Source organism: Mycteria americana, chromosome 3 (genome assembly GCF_035582795.1).
Source record: "Mycteria americana isolate JAX WOST 10 ecotype Jacksonville Zoo and Gardens chromosome 3, USCA_MyAme_1.0, whole genome shotgun sequence".
Classification (NCBI taxonomy): domain Eukaryota; kingdom Metazoa; phylum Chordata; class Aves; order Ciconiiformes; family Ciconiidae; genus Mycteria; species Mycteria americana.
Genome location: NC_134367.1, coordinates 4,144,531 through 4,162,086, shown reverse-complemented (window position 1 = coordinate 4,162,086; position 17,556 = coordinate 4,144,531). Strand labels below are relative to the sequence as shown.

Genomic DNA, 17,556 nt, shown 5'->3' with positions numbered 1-17,556 from the left:
TAGTTCATCAAAGCACGACATGAACGTCCCCCTCGCTGGAGTTTGTTTGCTGTTCCCAAGCAACAGGCCAGTGTTTGTTTCGCAGAGAGCCAGACAGAGACGAAATCCTCTGCTTCTGCCCTAAAAATGCCATTGTAAATGGAGCTGCGTAATCAGGAGCAGAACGGTGATCAGATGGGCTCCTGCTTGGGGAAGCTGAGATCTCATAGCCTTGGGCAAGCCCCTTAGATCCAGGTTGTGCCTTACCTCCCCAGCAATCCCATGCCAACCGATGCAACCACCTGCGTGCCGGGCTCTCCCTTCACCCCCATGCAGGAGAAATGAGGTCGTATTCAGCCTGCTCACATGGCTGCTCCTCCACCTCCTGTGGAGTGAAAGAGATCATCACCCTGCCACAGCCCAGCTCTAGGGGCATGCTAGGAAGCTAAAGTGGATCTGGATTCAGAGACTGTACCTATATGAGTAAATCAAATCGCGTGAGGCTCAGGCTCAGCCGTTAGCAGATACCCACCCATGCTATCAGCAAACTAACACTTTCTCAAACTATTCCTCGGCACAGTTTGGAGGTGGGCACATACCAGGGACCATTCGTAGCAGACATCTGGATGTGGCCATGCAGCTGGCGGCGAGAGCTTAGATGTGCAGACACGAGGTGTGCTGTGTCCCGTTGCCATGGGGCAAAGAACAGCATTTTGCAAAAAAATGGGGAGAAGTGAGGAATTTTCAGATTCAGACCGTATAAAATGAAATCTTTTTCTACTCAGACAGCAAGTAAGCTGCAGCAGGCTGTGAGACCATGAGCATAGTGGGTTTCACAGGTGGAGTGGAGCATGGTGCAGGACAAGACCAGCATGAAGTCTAGCTGCCAATGTAATGCGATGTGGTTCACACACCAGGTACCTAGATGCATTTGAGATGTCCAGGCTATTGGCCCTGACATCCAGCTGCCACAGCGGAAGGGCACATGGGTCTGGTGTCACATCTACCAGCCCAGCATGGGTGTCTCAGGTACCCCAGAGCATCCCAAATGCTAACAGATGCCTGTTTAGGTGACTGACATGAGTGCTAGATCTCCACAAACGTCAGTGAGCACTTAGACATCTCATGAGCCTGAAGACCTACATGTTTTAAGGTCTGACCCACCAGATGCCTGTAGGCCTGAGCGCACATAGGGTTTGGGGATTATCCACAAACATCTCCCCTGGGCTCATGGGGGACCTGGGGAGCGGGCAGGAGGCACGACAGAGCCTGCTGGGCAGAGGTTGGGTCCAGAAGCATCTCTTGCAAAGCAGGACTGGCATTGAGTGGTTTAGGGGGGATATGGCAGAAGTCTAGAAGATCAGGAAAGTCTGCTGAAACATGCTGAGGGTAAATGGGGACTGACCGTACACGTCGTGTGTGGGAGCCACATTTCAAACAAGCAAACAAAAATGTTCCCTTATGTAACCAGTTGCAGACCTATGAAACTCCTTGTTGAAGGATATTGCCATGTAAAACTTCTGTCCCCAGACTAGAAAATAGCCTGAGAGCAGGAGAAAAGTTGAGATGAATACCACAGACCTGCTGTGCTTACTTTAATTCAGACCTCCCCATATGGCCGCTGTTATAGGCAGGAGGGGGATGGTCCCACGGGCTAGGTGAGGATGGTTGTATTGCCGCCTGTAATGAAAGCCTGCCCACGGCCACAGGGGATTTCTGGGCCAGAGCTGAGCCCAGAGCTGAGCCTGTGGTCATTTCTTCCCAGGCTGAACTGCAGGGCTGTATCTGCACTTGCTTGGCTTGGGTTTTGGTAAAACGTCGCCAGTGGGATGGGGAAGCTGAAGTGGCATCACAAGCTGGCAAGGGTTCAGTCACCAAAGGATTTGCTCCTGCTGGCATAAATTTATCCCAGGCTGCATTTTAAAAATCGGGCTGCTTAGGTCCTGGACCGAAGGCAGATGAAGTCAGTGGAGACATCCCTCCTGTCTGGGGCCATGGGGCAGATGTGGATTGACTTGACTCCTCCCCAGCCTCAAAACCTCTGAGGCATCCCGGAGCTAATTTCTGTGCAGCATGTTGCTGAGCACAGATCAGCCTTTGTGCATGGTGGGCTCTGAAAAAAAACATCTGGCGGCAGGTTGGCGAGCGGGAAAGGATGGGAGGCTGACGGACCAGCCCCAGTAGGCTCACCAGAGGCTGAGGCCAACGTGGCGCAGGGACCATGCCAGAGGGAGCAAGCCCAGCTGCTGTCCGAGCAATCGCCCTGGGGACAGAGACGTCCTGCCCCTGATTTCTTGGGGAAATCTGGTTTATATTGGTATTATCAGTTTTTGGCTCTCTTTCCCAAGGCATGTTCTGCAACTCGACCCATGCACTGCAGCTGCAGAGCAGGGATTTGTGGTGGTGTGGAGGATGCATCCTGGCCACCTTTGTGCCTGCCCCTGGGGAGCCTGCAGCATTCAAACAGCTCCAGACACAGCTCATCCGCTGAGATGGTGCTGCTCCCACCAAGGGAGAGCAGCTGAGCTAAAGGATGGCGTTTCGCCATCCATCATTGGGAACGCCATGGCCACATGGTACTCCGGCTCTGCGCTAAACCTCCTCTCTAGGGTGCATTAAGCCGCCTGCACACACGTGTTCAGACACGTCAGGTCATACTCAGAGCAGACACTCGTATGAGCATCCAGATGCTCCTCCCTTCTCAGATTGTACTCAAGAGCTGCAATCTCATTTCTGCTACGTAAACCCTGCCCCAGCCCCATTGCACCATCTCTCACGTTGGAGATGCCAATCCTCAGAGGCACACGGTGGGTTATGGTCTTCCACCCACTGCACCAAGCAGCACCACCAGATATGCAAAGCACCAACACTTCTAGAGAGGCTCTACACACATCCTTGCCACCATCCCTCCCACAGATAGGGTTACAGACCCATTTTTCTTTCCCCAGGTTGTGTGTGGCCAGTTTGCACGACACCCTGTTTAAATGCTCGGTGTCCCCTGACCCAAAGTCCAGCTGGTGAAGGGCCCCTTACCTGCACTGTTTGATGAAGGTGATCCTTGTTCTGTTCAAGCAGCCTGAAGGCCATCGGTTTGACATTTTCCAGCACTACCTGGCATCCAGCCTGCAAATAAAAACCCATCAAGGTGACTTATTAAGGGAAAATTGAAGACTCGGTGATGCCCACCACCGCGTTGTTGCTGTAAAAAGAAACCTTTATAAACCTTTTTATTTCCTCTTCCTCTATTTGTTGTTGACTGGGGGAGAGTTCTGCGTGTTATTTGCTTTGTGTTGTTTTCCAAAGTTGAAACTCAGGGCCCACCTCTACTGATTTCCTGGAACTGACCTGGAGAACTAGTACAAACCAGAAATCCTGCCAGCTTTCTCGGGAGAGGTGCAATACACAAGCTTTCCTAATGCTCCTGCTCCTGATAATTACGGGGAGGTATCCCAGCTTTCCCATTTAATAAACACGTAAATGAATAAGATGCTAAACTGACATTTTTTCTTGACAGTTGTAAACAAAACCTTGGCAAACAGTCTCTTTGCAGCCTAGAAGTTGGGAAATACAAACAGACCTTTGATTTTTAAGGATCCCATGATTTTCAAGCCAGCTTTGTGTGTTGGGGAGTGCTGAGGAGGAGACTCTGGATTTTTTCATGCTTGACTGTGTCAGTGCTAAACACAGAGGCTGGGAGCTGGAAATAAAAAAACCCCAAACTTTGATACTGCAAACACTTGGACAGGATTTTAACATCACATGCTCAAGCCTACAAACAGAAGAAGAGCCAGACTGGGTCAGCCCCAACGTCCTGTCTCCAGCAGCAAGCAGTAGCAGACTCCCCAGTGCTCAGTGCAATTTGTTGACAAAACCGTGCCTGTTTTTTTCCTTTTTTTTCTTTTTTATCTTTTTTTTCTTTCTTTTTTCTTTTTTTTTTCTTTTTTATCTTTTTTTTTCTTTCTTTTTTCTTTTTGTTTTTTCCCTTTTTTTTTTTTTTTTTTCTTCTGTAACATGGTGTGTCCAAGAGTGGGCACATCCCAGTGCAACTGTTTGCTGTCATGTTGAAATGCATCTGAGATTGACAAAGTTCCCTCCACTCCAGGAACGTTACACAACCCCCCGGCACTATAAATCCAGGTTTCCCTCTTCTCCATCTCTTCACAGCCCTTCACTCCTCCTCGTGGTGGAACCCCCACCCACATTCAGCTATGCGGATCCTCCAGCTGCTCTTTGCAGTCATTGTCATTCTCCTCCTCCAGGACATTCCCGGTAAGGACAAAATACTCCCAGGGGTTTCTGCAGGACTGTGGAGAGAGAAAAGTCGGGTTCTTACCTTGAGGTAGAAAAGGACAAGACAGGGCCCTCAAGTCAAACCAAGTCAAGTTGAGGCTGACCTGACTCTTGCTTCCAAGGAACAAATTTCTTCTGAAATGGTCTCCATGAAGCTCCTGGATGCAGGTGTCCCAGGTTCATAGACTGTATGTCCTCTCCTCTCTCTTCCCTCAAAACCCACCCAGAAATGCTGAGCCTAAGCCAGGAGCCTGAGCTCTGCTCCTGACCAGGACACAAGCCTCATCCTCCACAAAACAAGAAGAAAACCCAGGAAATCAAAAAGCATCTTTCAGGGGAAAAAAGTGGGGGGAAAGACTGCTAGTTTATTTTTTTTGTCTGTCTGTTTTCATCTGGGATTCTGTCTTCATAGAAAAGTCTTCCCTGGCTGGGCTTTTTCACTGGTTGCTTGCATATATGTGTTAGGAATTCAGGTTTCATTCAGCTGTAAGGTCACTATGGTGTTACTAGGACTATGGTGGTATAACTTTCACAGAAAACAAATCTGATAACCAAGAAGAGGAGATTTACTTGCTTAGCCTGTTCATGCTCTCATTTAGTTAACTTAAGTCCTAAGGATGAAGGGAGGAGAGAGGTTTTGCCCACTCCCCTGATGGTGGATACCAACTGGTGTATTCCCCCAGAAACCCCAAACTTGGTGTTCCTGCTGTGTGTACAGAGAAGCAGAACATACCCTTTTTATCAAACCAGGAAGATTTAAAACAAACAAACGAACAAAAAACCCCGAAACACCAAGAAACCAACAATCATAAAAAACCCCAATAGATAAAACAAACCAATAGATAAAACACCTGTTCCAAAAAGACACTTTCTGACTTTTGATGTTGCCCGAGGGATCCACCTCACCTAACTCACCTAACCCAACTCAGCTAACCTAACTCAACCAAAGCTGGCTGTCTTGCCTAGGATACTTGTTGAGAGACTCCCAGTGCTTGCTGGAGGGAGGTGCTCCTTCCAAGCACATCTGACCTTCACCACGAAGCCAGCTGAATTTCCCTGTTGCCAACTGCAACCATTTCATTGCTCAGCCAGTGACACCAGCCGGGCTCCGGGTGGGTTCCCAAGTCCCCTAAGAAGGTCTCCCGTCTCTTTTTCCCCTGCAGCAAGAGGCCTTTCGGACAGCCGGCAGTGCAGAAGCAACCACGGCCACTGCCGGAGGCTTTGCTTCCACATGGAGCGCTGGGAAGGGAGCTGCGGCAACGGCCACCTGCGCTGCTGCCGATGACAGCGGCCACGCTGGGACGGACCCCGGCACCCTAGGGACCAGCCCGGTGACCCTGCAACCACAGCTGCATGTAGGATCTGCTCTCGGACACCTCCGTGCCTACACCTGCAGCTCAGTTTGTCCATCACCAATAAACCTGTTGGTTTTACATACCCTTTTGGGTCCAGAGTGAAGCTGTGTTTCCCTCTGAGATGGACCATTCTGCCTAACACTTGGGGTTTGAGGTACTTGCCCACATTTAGAGGTACTTGCCCACATTTAGAGCCACTTGAGATGAACCGGGGTACCCAAAACATCTGCACAAGGCGGGCAGATGTGGCACAGGACCAAGGAGATGACTGTGCCTTTCCAGGGTGGCAGCAAGAGAGGAATCTGCTGGGCTTGTCCAAGCAGTTATGAAGCCTCTCTTCTAGCCCATACCTCTATCTCTGTCTCTGTCACAGCCTTTATCAACCTCTACCTCTTGCTCTATCCATCTACAGAGGAGATCATAGCAGGACCCATCCTCTTCGAGGGGATGGATCCAAGACAGAGGTATGATTTGCCCTCCAGAAGTGCCTCTTCCTCCCCATAACAACAACAAGGTGAACCTGGGCAGATGGCTCAGGTTATTCACCTCTGAGATGAGGTAAAGGTGGGTGAGATGGAGAAATCCCACTCCCATGGCCAAAACGATTTACCAGGTGGTCACACGAATGTGGTGGGCTTTGCATCTGCCCCACTTCTGCATGGAGCGATTCTCATGTGAAATCTTACTTGCATAGTGCAAGGTTTAAATAAAAAGATAAACTGCTCATAAGGCTGATGATAAAAGCAAAGGGAGCTTTTCTGGCCTCACTGCTATTTGCTGGCAAGAGATACACCAGGCTGAGAGTGGTTGTGGGTCTGGGGGCAGGAGAAGAGGACCGAAGCAACTGACCTGACTTTGGATGGGCCCTGAATGCTGACACGTAGGAAGTACATGCTTTAGGGGTGGGCATAAAATAGCTGAAAAAATGCTGTTTTCTTAGTGGAGAAAAAAGGAAGAAAATTCTTGCCAGAGAGGAAATGATGAACTTGCATGTGGAGGAAGAGAAGGAGATATCAGAGCGAGCAAACCTGGCTGGGGAGCATCCCTCCAAACCCTGCTACCCCAGGCACCCCCCAAAAGGGAGATTTGGGACACATGTCACCGTGCACAACCCTCACTGTCACCCCAGGTGCTGGCACAGCACTGAGCAGCGGCTGGTTCGGTAAGGAGAGGGGATGTGCAAGGAGGAGAAAATCAGAAATTCAGTCTCAGCTGCCTTGTAGGGAAGGGAAGGGAAGGGAAGGGAAGGGAAGGGAAGGGAAGGGAAGGGAAGGGAAGGGAAGGGAAGGGAAGGGAAGGGAAGGGAAGGGAAGGGAAGGGAAGGGAAGGGAAGGGAAGGGAAGGGAAGGGAAGGAAAGGAAAGGGAAGGGAAGGGAAGGGAAGGGAAGGAAAGGAAAGGAAAGGAAAGGAAAGGAAAGGAAAGGAAAGGAAAGGAAAGGAAAGGAAAGGAAAGGAAAGGAAAGGAAAGGAAAGGAAAGGAAAGGAAAGGAAAGGAAAGGAAAGGAAAGGAAAGGAAAGGAAAGGAAAGGAAAGGAAAGGAAAGGAAAGGAAAGGAAAGGAAAGGAAAGGAAAGGAAAGGAAAGGAAAGGAAAGGAAAGGAAAGGAAAGGAAAGGAAAGGAAAGGAAAGGAAAGGAAAGGAAAGGAAAGGAAAGGAAAGGAAAGGAAAGGAAAGGAAAGGAAAGGAAAGGAAAGGAAAGGAAAGGAAAAGGTTTCTCCCCCCTACACTTGGTGCCTGCATGGAAACTGCCTGGTAGGAAGACCATCTGGCCTGTGCTGCCCCCTGAGCCATGCCAGGGTTGTGTCTGGACCAGCTGGCAGAGACCAAAAGCCTGAGGACAGTTTCACCCACGCCTCACCCATGCAAAGTGTTCTGGAAGGTGAAAGAGAATAAACTCTTGTATTTCAGGCCATATCCCAACATCACGAGGAGCATCACTGCCTTATTTCCTGCATATGCTGATCTATTGGGTGGAATTATAAGTGGGAATGGGCCAAGGCCAAGTTCATTTACGGCAGCTACTCACCAGGGAGTAAATGTTGTCGACTGTAGTGCTAAGAAGGAAGGGGAATTGCCCACCACAATGTGCTCTGGAGCAGGACTCCAGGAGCAGATCCTCACCTAGGAAAGGAGGTGATGTGATGTGAGCAAGAACAGAGATGTCCTGTAGGCACGAGGAGAGAGAGGGCATGAAGGGATATGAAAGTCTTCTCAAGAGAAAAGCTGGAAGGTTCATCTCTGGAAAACACCCAGCGTGGTATCTGGGACATGCAAGCAAGGACGTGGCCAAAATTCCCACCCAAAAGCTTCCTTAAACTGCAAATCCCCCAGTTACACACCTGGCTTTAACCTAAACCCACTGCAGTATGTACCCCAGAGGGACCAGTCTTGTCCTGGAGCAAACAGAGGGAAACCAGTAAAACCAGTGACTCAACTGTGCCGGTTGACACCCAGTGGAGATCTGTCCAATCTCTCTCTGACTCTGAGCAGGGAGAGGTTCCCCCACTCCTTCTACCACCGTGAACTGAGCCAGCGAGGGACTGGGCTCCCATACGCTCCCAGGCTGGGGCTACCCCCGTCCTTGCTCCTCTCGCTCCGCAGGCTGCAAACACGGCGGCAGTGCCTTCACGCAGTCCCCTCTCCGGGATGCTGCTCCTCTCCGTTGAGTGACGGTCCGGCTCCTCGGGGGCCTCGGAAAGCTCAGCCAGAGGTTAGCAGCCACTCCGGCTCGCTCGAGCCATCAGTCCCATCGAGCAGATAAGGCTCCCCTTGATAACAAGACCTGCCAGAAACGAGCCTCCAGTTTTTCCACCTTTTTGAAGTCTAGCCGGTGAAGTTTTGCAGAACTTTGTCTTTTTGCCAAAGTAACCAACTTCCAGCTCCAGTCTTCGTCTTCCCTCCTTTTCCCTGACCTCCTCCCCCCCCCCGCCTTCCCTCTTCCTCCTCGCTCTTCCATGCACACGCCTCTCCTTGGGGCTGATAGGGATGCTGGGGGGGGGGAACGGGGGATGAGGGGGTGATGTCATCTGGTTTTGGCCGCTGCTGGAGGAGGCAAGGCTTAGACATGTCTGCCTCTACCCAGCCTGGCGCCGGGAGCAACGGGGAGCCTTCCTTTCGCAGCGGCCTCTGCGCCTTATCAGGGGCAGGATGACATCTCGGGGACGGGCTGCCGCGGTTGCAAGGGAAAGGAGGTGGGGAGCCCCTGAACGTGAGCCTTGTGAGAAGCACGCGTGCCTGGGTGCGCACATGGGTATGTGTGTGTGTGTGCACGCGTGTGTGCGCTCGCTGCAGAGGGAAATTGCTCCCAGCAGGATGGAGCCAGCTATCAGCCGCCGCGGAGAAGAAAGTGCCTCTGTGCTGCAGCCCAGCCGGAGCCAAGGGCGATGCTGTCGCCCAGCTTTGCTCCTGCTAAGGCCTGGGAGAGTTTAACCTCTCGCATCCCAGGCAGGTAACCTGGAAAATCCTGCGGGACTGTTTGCAAAGGGTTAAAAGACACCCCCCCCCCTTGCCATCAAAGGAGGAGGCCAGGGCAGAGGGAGGGAGGTGAATCCGTCTGCCCCTTACCCAAAGCTCGGGGTCGGGTGTGATATCAAGCAGGGTTGGCTACAAATTTACCATGGAAATGGTTTTGAGATGGAGCATCGGGTCCTCCTCTGAACGTTTTTGGCAGTTCTTCCCCAACTTTGAATGGAAAACCTTAATTCTCCATAAAACAGCAATAACCCCTAATGCCACCCCCTGTTTTCTTCTCTCCCAGAAACACGGTTTGATCAGAAAAGAATGAAATATTTTTGGCTAAACCCAGAAACAACTGTGCTTCCTATCTCCTACAACACAGCCCTTGGGAGGGAAAAGCCTTGTGGGGCACAGGAGCTGCAGCCCAAGGAGAGAGATGGCTCCCTGCAGCAGTGGTCTTTTAATATTTTTAATTTATTTTATATTATTTATGAATGGTACAAACAATATTTTCTCCCCCCACCCCAATGGCTTGTCCTGCTTACACCCCACTTTGGAGATCAGTGCTCTAGAGGAAAATGGAGACTTTGGGGAGAGGAACTACAGCCCCTGAAGCATGGGGCAGAGATGTAAACACTGAGTGGTTCTCTTTCCAGCTGGAAAATTCATAAAATTGATTTTTTTCACTTGGAAAAAATAAGATTTTCTGTGAAAATCATTCTCATTTTTTGTAATTACAGTGAGAAGATAGATACCAAAAAACTAGGAGTGCTATAAAATCAGGGTCACCTTCAGGGACTCTTTCACGCCTAAGCCCTCTTTCAGAAGAGCCACTCTCATCGCAGGCAGAGCCAAGCCTTTGCGTTGGGTAAGGGATTTGAACATCTACAAAGCAAAGGTCTCCATCTCCTTGGCCTCCACGGCTCCCTTGAGAACCAGAGGAACAGGCTCTGTGCAGCAAGAAATTATGTCTTACAAGGGTTTTCTTATCTCTGTTGATGGCGAAGGGAGCCCAGGGTGACCCGCCACCACGGAGACACTTCTGTCGGTCAAATGAACCTCTGCCAGCAAAACCTTGGCACTTTTTTTACACGAATAAATTGTTTGTACGCCCCTACAAGGGGACTAAGAAAAGATGCAGCCACTGGGACTGCCCTGTGCTGACCTCGGCTGTCCACGTCAGAGCGAAAGCCTGGCAGTCGGTCAGCCCTAACTGAGGCTGTGTAATAAAGTACATTTTTTTCCTAGAGGTAAATAAATGACTTCACCCTCCTGGCAAGGTGCTCTGGGCTCTTTCGGCAGCCCCACGTGGAAGAACAGCAGTGCTGGAGCAACGCAGCCCCCCTCTCCCCGGGGAGGGAGCGCTGGCCGGTGGGGATGCTCCAAAACAAACAGGGCGGCGAGCAGCTGCCGTGCTGCTCCCCAGCACGCCGGCAAAGCCACCTGCAGCCAAAAGCTTGTGGCTCTTGGTTTGGAGACGCCCCAGGGATGAGAGGCAATGCTGCATTTGGGCAAAGTGCAGGGGAAAGGCTTTGCATCCCAGATAAAGGAGGGTAAAGGACCCCTTTCCCCTCTCCATCCTCCTCCCCAGGGCCACCGCTTGCAGGACCCTTCCCCAAGCCCTGCAAGCGCTCAGCCCTTCCTCCAGGACCAGGTCCCTGCGACTGGGATGGACACGAAAGCTGTCAGGAGGCTTTATTGTCCAGATCTTCGTGCTGCTATCAGCGACTCCCACACACTGGAAGTGAGATATGTGTGACAACATTTTTTCCATTGGCAAGCTTATCGTTGCTGAGAAGAGGGGAAGAGGCTGGGGAGGGTGATGGGGAGGACGGGGGAAGGAGGGGAGGTGCATGGGCATGAACGCCCACCCACTCCATCCTTCACCCCCCCCCATGCTCCCCTACTCTATGAAAGAAGGAGAGGAAAAAAATGGGTTTTTGGAGGAATGTGTCGGCAAAGCAGTTGTGTCAGACCTACAGCCTCCTGGCCCAGTAGAGACAGTCCTAAATTCCTTGGGTAAGATCCGAAAACACTCTTCCTGAAAACGCATCTCTTAATTCATGTGGGTGTACATACAAATGGAGAGATCTTCTGCAAGGATGTTGGCTGGGCCAGCAAGACCCCAAGGCGTATGACCTCTCCTTGGTGTCAGACTGATCCTTCCCAGGACTGAGGGAAGCTCCAGCCAGCAGGAAAGATATTAATACAGCAAAAAGCTCAGCTGTATCAGACACGGACAGAGCAACTGGGACCCCATCACTGTGGCTGCAATTGTGAACTATGCATTGCATCTCACTGGGTTTTTGCAGTGGTCACTTTTATCAAGCCCTGGGAAGGCAGGGTCTTGGCCCACAACCCTGTTTTGCAGAGCAGAACCTGAAACATGGTTTTCTCGGTCTTCATGTAGAGAAGACAGAGGGAGAAGAAGTAAGGCATGGTTCTTCAAGCCTGGCAGTTCATCTCCAGCCTGGAGGACCTGATACCTGGGCACCAGGGAACAGCGAGGTTTGTGCAGCTGTGAGGACAAAACCAAACCTGCAGCTGGACGATGGGGAGGCTTTAGGGAACTACGAGACTTGGTGAGCCTTCTGATAGAGGTCTGGAGTTGCAATGGCAACACGTCTCAGTGAGGTCTGCAGGACAAGGAGCTGAGGATACAGGTGTGATTTCAAGGGGTCTGTGTTTGCTCTGGAAACCACTAGATTTATTCCAGAGTGGGCAAGTTCAAACATACCCCAAGTTTGCCATGAACCCCTTTCCTCCCAAGCGCTGGGTTTCTCTTCCACCCATAGCAGCCCTTTGAAGCAGCCACCTCAAATAAAACAAAGAAATAGATTAAATAACCTCTCCCGCCAAGCTGCTGCATGCAAGGAAAGACCAAGACAACGCTGCCCTGTTTTTGCTTCAAGGCGAGAAGTTTGGCAATGCTGTCTCAGGACCATGGGGAGGTAATTGCCCAAGCAGAGGTGAAGCTGAGGTCCCCCTTGCTGGCATGTGAAAATGTTTATCTCCCCAAGGAGGACAGTTATGGATTTGCCCCATAATGCACATAGTGCATCATGGACTCTCCAAGCTGATATTTCCAAGGATGGGGCTGGATGACAATACAATCTTTTAATGTATGGTCCACAGTCAAGGGGCAGCTCTGTCTGAGCACCAGACATCTCCTGACACTGAGCACATGGGAGAGAAAACACATGGGAGCACATGGCAGGGGAAAAATGTGCATGTTTTGTCTGCTCGGTGATGTGATTACTTCTGGTAGCTGGTGTGGGGAGGTGGCGGCTGCGCTTCCGTGATTAATGGGAGGTTTCACCATCAGCATCGTCACTCCCAGGCTGCCTGTTCCTTGGGGAGCTGCTATCTGCTGGGAGATGATGGTCTTCAAACACAGCTCGTTAGCAGAGTCCCCTGGGGGGTGACTGACTGCGGTGGGCTGAGCATAGGCTGGATCCCTTTGCAAAGGGTCCCTTGCATTTTGTGAGCTGCGACAGCGGGGGATGAACCAAGGTTCTTCTGAGTGTAGGCAGAAGCAATTTTGGCTCGAGCTAACCCAGTTATCAGCCCCCACAAGAGCCCTGTCACTCAACAGAGTCACGTCGTGAAAGCCTTCAAAATGCCTTCAGAGACAGGCAGAATCATCCCACCAGCCATTGCCAGCCCCCAAGCCACCAGCTGGACCATCCTGAGATAAAACTGAATCTCGAAATATGTGTGAAGACCTTCTGTGACTTGAGCATGGGACAGAGATGAGTGGGTTTCTCATGGATGAGTCTGCAGCAGTAACGCTTTCATGAGGGCAGTGGTCATCCTTAGACCAATAAATTAGGTTTGTGAAGGAAGGTGGTGTTGTAAGGCCAACAAATATCCTCCTGTAGGGTGGGGAAGGAGAAGGTGCCTTGGTTTTTTTTGGAAATTCTCTCTCATCTGTACATAAGCACAATGCATGCATGTCAATGTTGTGCTGCCCTTGAGAAGAGAAAACTTTTGCCAGATTGCCCTTTCATTATCCAGGCAACTGAAGGGGTGAAGAGTTTTCCCTAGACCTCCAGAAGGTCTTCCAAACCTGACCATCAGCAGATAAGCAGTCCACCTGGACTGCAGGGGTGGAAGCCTGGCAGAGGTCAGAGACACCTCCAGTTGTTTCCTCGCCCAGGTGCTCCTCGCCCATCTCTTTGCTGTTCTCTGTCTTCACAACTTGTAGGTCACCCAAGTGGGGAGAACCTGCTCTGGAGGTATCTGCACCAGGGAAGGAAGATGAGCTAATAGTACTGGAGGTAAGGGCCCCGCTGCTGGGGCCATGGGCCACGTAACACAGGTGAAACATGGACCAACTTGCATGGACCAAGACACAACGGCACAAGGAACTAGGAACCAGACAGGAATATGTTGGCCAAGTGTCAGAGGACAAACCACCACACGCCATCAGGATCAGAAAGAAGCCAGCTCTCGTGTATAGCAAAGAGCAATCCTGTTTCCTTGAAAAGATTATATTTTTCAGCCTGCCGTGCTCACGTGTCTATGTGATCTGTTCCTAAGGGTCACATTATCTGAGCTGGCAGCTCTGCTCCCTGTGCCTGGGACTGTCCTTTGGTCTCAAGAGGTATCAGTGGACATCTGAAGGGCACCGAAAGTGATGGAGGGGGGACTTAGCAGACCTTTCCTTTCTCCTTTCCTCTCCTTTCCTTTTCCCCACAGGGCAGTGAGTACACAGATATGCTTGTTTTGAGGGATGTGGGGAAGGTCCTCCATTAGCCAGGAAAACCTGATGTAACAGATGGTAAAGCCAAGGCATCCATGCACCACAAAGCCTTTTGGGAACCCATCCTTGTGGGCCCATCCTGGCTTGGACTGGGCAACCACCCAGCCAGAGGTTATGAGGCTGCAGACCCAATTCCTCAGCGTGGAATTCCTCCCCTCTTCCCTCCATAAGCAGTGGTGATACAGAGTTGGGAGCATCTGTGTCCTGGTTTCAGCTGAGATAGAGTTAATTTTCTTTGTAGTGGCTGGTACAGGGCTATGTTTTGGATTTGTGCTGAAGACAGTGTTGATAATACAGAGATGTTTTAGTTGTTGCTGCACTGGTCAAGGACTTTTCAGCTTCCCCTGCTCTGCCAGGTGCAGAAGAAGCTGGGAGGGGACACAGCCAGGACAGTTGTGTCCACAAACCACGACGGTCTGTGTCATTGATTTGCCAAAATCACACAGGGCATCGCTGGCTGGCCCCAGTGATACATTTCTGGAAGGAAACAGCTCCCAAGTTAACATTCAGCCGTGTACTGATTAGCTAGTGAAATCATTTGCACGAGCCATGGGGGGAACAGAGAAGGGGCTTCCCCTGATGGTTTGTCCTCCTTGAGAAATCCCAGACTAAACCAGATCTTTTTGACTCATTTAGCCCCACTGTCAATAGACACCCACAGCAAAACAGCTACCAACAACGTGTACTTTCAAGGAGGTGTTGCCTGTCTGGATGAGTGCAGGCACTGGTCTAGAAACGTCCCTTGTGCCGGATGCTCCTCCCAGACAGTGACAGAAATGCTGAATCAAAAAATCAGTGTTTTTTTTTTAGGCTGAGCCTGCCTGGGCCAGCATCCCAGCAAACAGGAGGTCAGTAAAGGCTTGTTGTGGGAAACAACCCTATTTAAGGTTTGGCACTTGTTCAGCTTAAGGATAGAGTTTTTCCTACAGCATGTGACCAGGCGCACGGAGAGTTGGTCTCTGCTCCTGCCTCTGAATGGCTTTGCAAGTTTCCTGCCTCAGTTTACCCGTCTGTAAGATGGGGGCAAAGCTAACTCTCTCTCCCAAAGGCGAATGCTGGAGAACAGCCTATGAAAACACGGAGTAACTGAGGCTGGGTGAGACCTCAGGAGATCTCTGATCCACCCCCTGCTCCAGCCAGGGCAACCTAGATGAGCTGCTTGTGGGGGAAGCTGAAGGAGGTGTCCCAGGCTGTCAAAAACATTTATTAGATTTTTAAGAAATATCTTAGAATATTATCTTTATAATAACTTGCAATGGTAAAGGCTGTCTTGGGACATGGGCTGTTAGAAACATCCATACTGAAGAAAGTGGTTTTTGACAGAATTAAACTTCCCACAGACACATCCTGTGACCCTGTGCGGGTTTTTTTAACTTGTGCAAACTGAAAAGCAAAAGCATTCAGCAAGAAAATTCCTCCATATACTATCCAAAAAAACAAAAAAAAAAGGTCTAAAAAAGCAATTTTCACTTCTTACCATGAAGCTTTCCTTCATGGGGGTAGTGGAGAGGGTAAACCTGTTTCCCTCCCCACCCGCCATCCCCGGAGAAGGTGGATCGGTGGGGGTCATGCAGCCCCCACGAGCGGCACAGCCCAAAGCCTTCCGCAGGGGTCTCCCCGGGGTGACCCCCCCCGGGCTGCCTCCCCCTCTGCCAGTCCCCAGGGTACCCAGCCGTGCCTGAAGAGACCGTGGGAGTTTGGCTACTGCTTCCCGGCTCTTATCGACACTCATGTGCAGCCTGTCACCGGTCCCATTAGCTCAGCCACCGCGAGCCCACCCCGGGGCCGGCCCCGTCTCTGGGGGACCCCCGCTATCTCCGGCACCGGCTGAGACCTTGGCGGGGGTTCGCAGTTTTCTGATGGCAGAGGAGCTGTCCCGGCTCCCCACCCTCTCCCATCGCCCTGCTCCCCTCCAGCCTCTACCACAGCCACGTCTGGCACATGCTCAGCTGTTTCTTGCCAACCAAAATAGCCGCAGAGATAACTGACGCAGGCGGGGACCTGGCAACAAATTTCCATTCAGAAAAACGTCCTCCCCACCCGTTTGGGGAGGACAACCCAGCCACCACCACCTGGTATGGACGCCTGTTCTTCTCCCTCTTCACCTCCAGCCTTGCAGGCACGGGAGAGGGGATGTGGTGATGTGACCGAGGTCACACAGCCGGCCAGTGGCAGAGCTGGAGGCTGATGGTTTACCAAGTGCTCTCCGAAACCCAATGCCGTTCATAACAGTCTTGTTGCTGGAGTTTGGCCGTGTTTTACATATGTACGGAGAACGAAAAGCCGCTGCAAGGAGCAGACCATGCCTTGGGGGCTGGCTTCTGCTCTCACTTCTTCCCTTCTCTCTTCCAGTGATGCTGCCCTTTGGGTGGCTCAGCAAAGGAGACAAACCCAGTCCTGGGCCCAGCAATTCCTGGAGGGCAGTCCTGGAGATGACCCAGCTTCAGGCATTGCCACTTTCATGTGCGGAGTTACCCAGACTTTCTTTTTGGATGCATTTTACCACCTAACAGGCCACAGGGGAGCCTGCCCTTCCCTCCAAAGGCTTTCTGATCAGGCCAGGAGAAGCTGGTCTGGCCTCCTTGGCCAAGGCACCCCCATGCTAGCGCAACAGGGTGTTGTATGTCACTCACTTTCTTCTTTTTATGTTGGAAAGGAAAAAAGGGGCTGGTCCTTCATGCAGCCCACACACAAATGACTCACTGAGCCCACCTTTCTTTCATTAGCTAGATGCAGTTTAGCATCATGGTTCTCCCTTGTCATGGTCCATCCCAGGCACCACCTTCTCTTCTTGAGGGGAGACCTCATCTTGAGGGGAGACCTCTTCTTCTTCTTGAGGGGAGACCTCTTCTTGAGGGGAGACCTCTTCTTCTTCTTGAGGGGAGACCTCATCGCTCTCTACAACTACCTGAAAGGAGGTTGTAGAGAGGTGGGGGTCGGTCTCTTCTCCCAGGTAACAAGTGATAGGACAAGAGGAAATGGCCTCAAGTTGCGCCAGGGGAGGTTTAGACTGGATATTAGGAAATTTTTCTTCACCGAGAGGGTTATCAAGCATTGGAACAGACTGCCCAGGGAAGTGGTTGAGTCGCCATCCCTGGAGGTATTTAAAGGACGTTTGGATGAGGTACTTAGAGACATGGTGTAGTGGTGGTTTTTGGCAGTGTTAGGTTTATGGTTGGACTCGATGATCTTAAAGGTCTTTTCCAACCTATATGATTCTGTGATTCTGTGATTCTGTGATTCTCATAGCCTACCCTCCATGTCAAGCCTGTGATGTGATCACATGTCCACCTCCAGACACATCTGATGAGGACTCATGGTATCCATCTCTAGAGCGTGCTTGGAGACATCCAGATCAGCATTAGGAAGCTGAGGGACAGATCACACAGCCCCTGGGGTTCCCTCATTGCTTTGTCCACAGGACCTGGCTGGGCTTCACCACCAAGGGTTTGTGGTCCAGCCCTGCCCTGCTGATGCCAGCTGGAGACCTGCCAGTGGTACCATGAGCACAGGCTCAGCTTCAGCATATCACTGATGTTAGTGGTGGGAAAAGATGGACTGTCTGTAGAGAAGGCTTGTGGCCAAACTCTTCCTTTATCCCCTCTTCTCAAAGCTAACAGATTAATTAGCAGGGTTTCACAACAGGCTAATTATCAGTTTCCTGCAGGGCTGTTCTTGGTGTCTCCTGGCCAGGTAGGACCCCACGGCTGTG

General features: G+C 51.2%; 1 protein-coding gene across 1 annotated transcript; it reads left to right on the top strand.

The window, feature by feature from the left end:
- Nucleotides 1-4,187: 4,187 nt before the first annotated feature.
- On the top strand, nt 4,188-5,554 carry LOC142407599 (gallinacin-13-like). Its single transcript, XM_075497227.1, has 2 exons — nt 4,188-4,248; nt 5,433-5,554. Exons 1-2 carry the CDS (start codon nt 4,188-4,190, stop codon nt 5,552-5,554), a joined length of 183 nt encoding a protein of 60 aa, XP_075353342.1.
- Nucleotides 5,555-17,556: the final 12,002 nt, after the last annotated feature.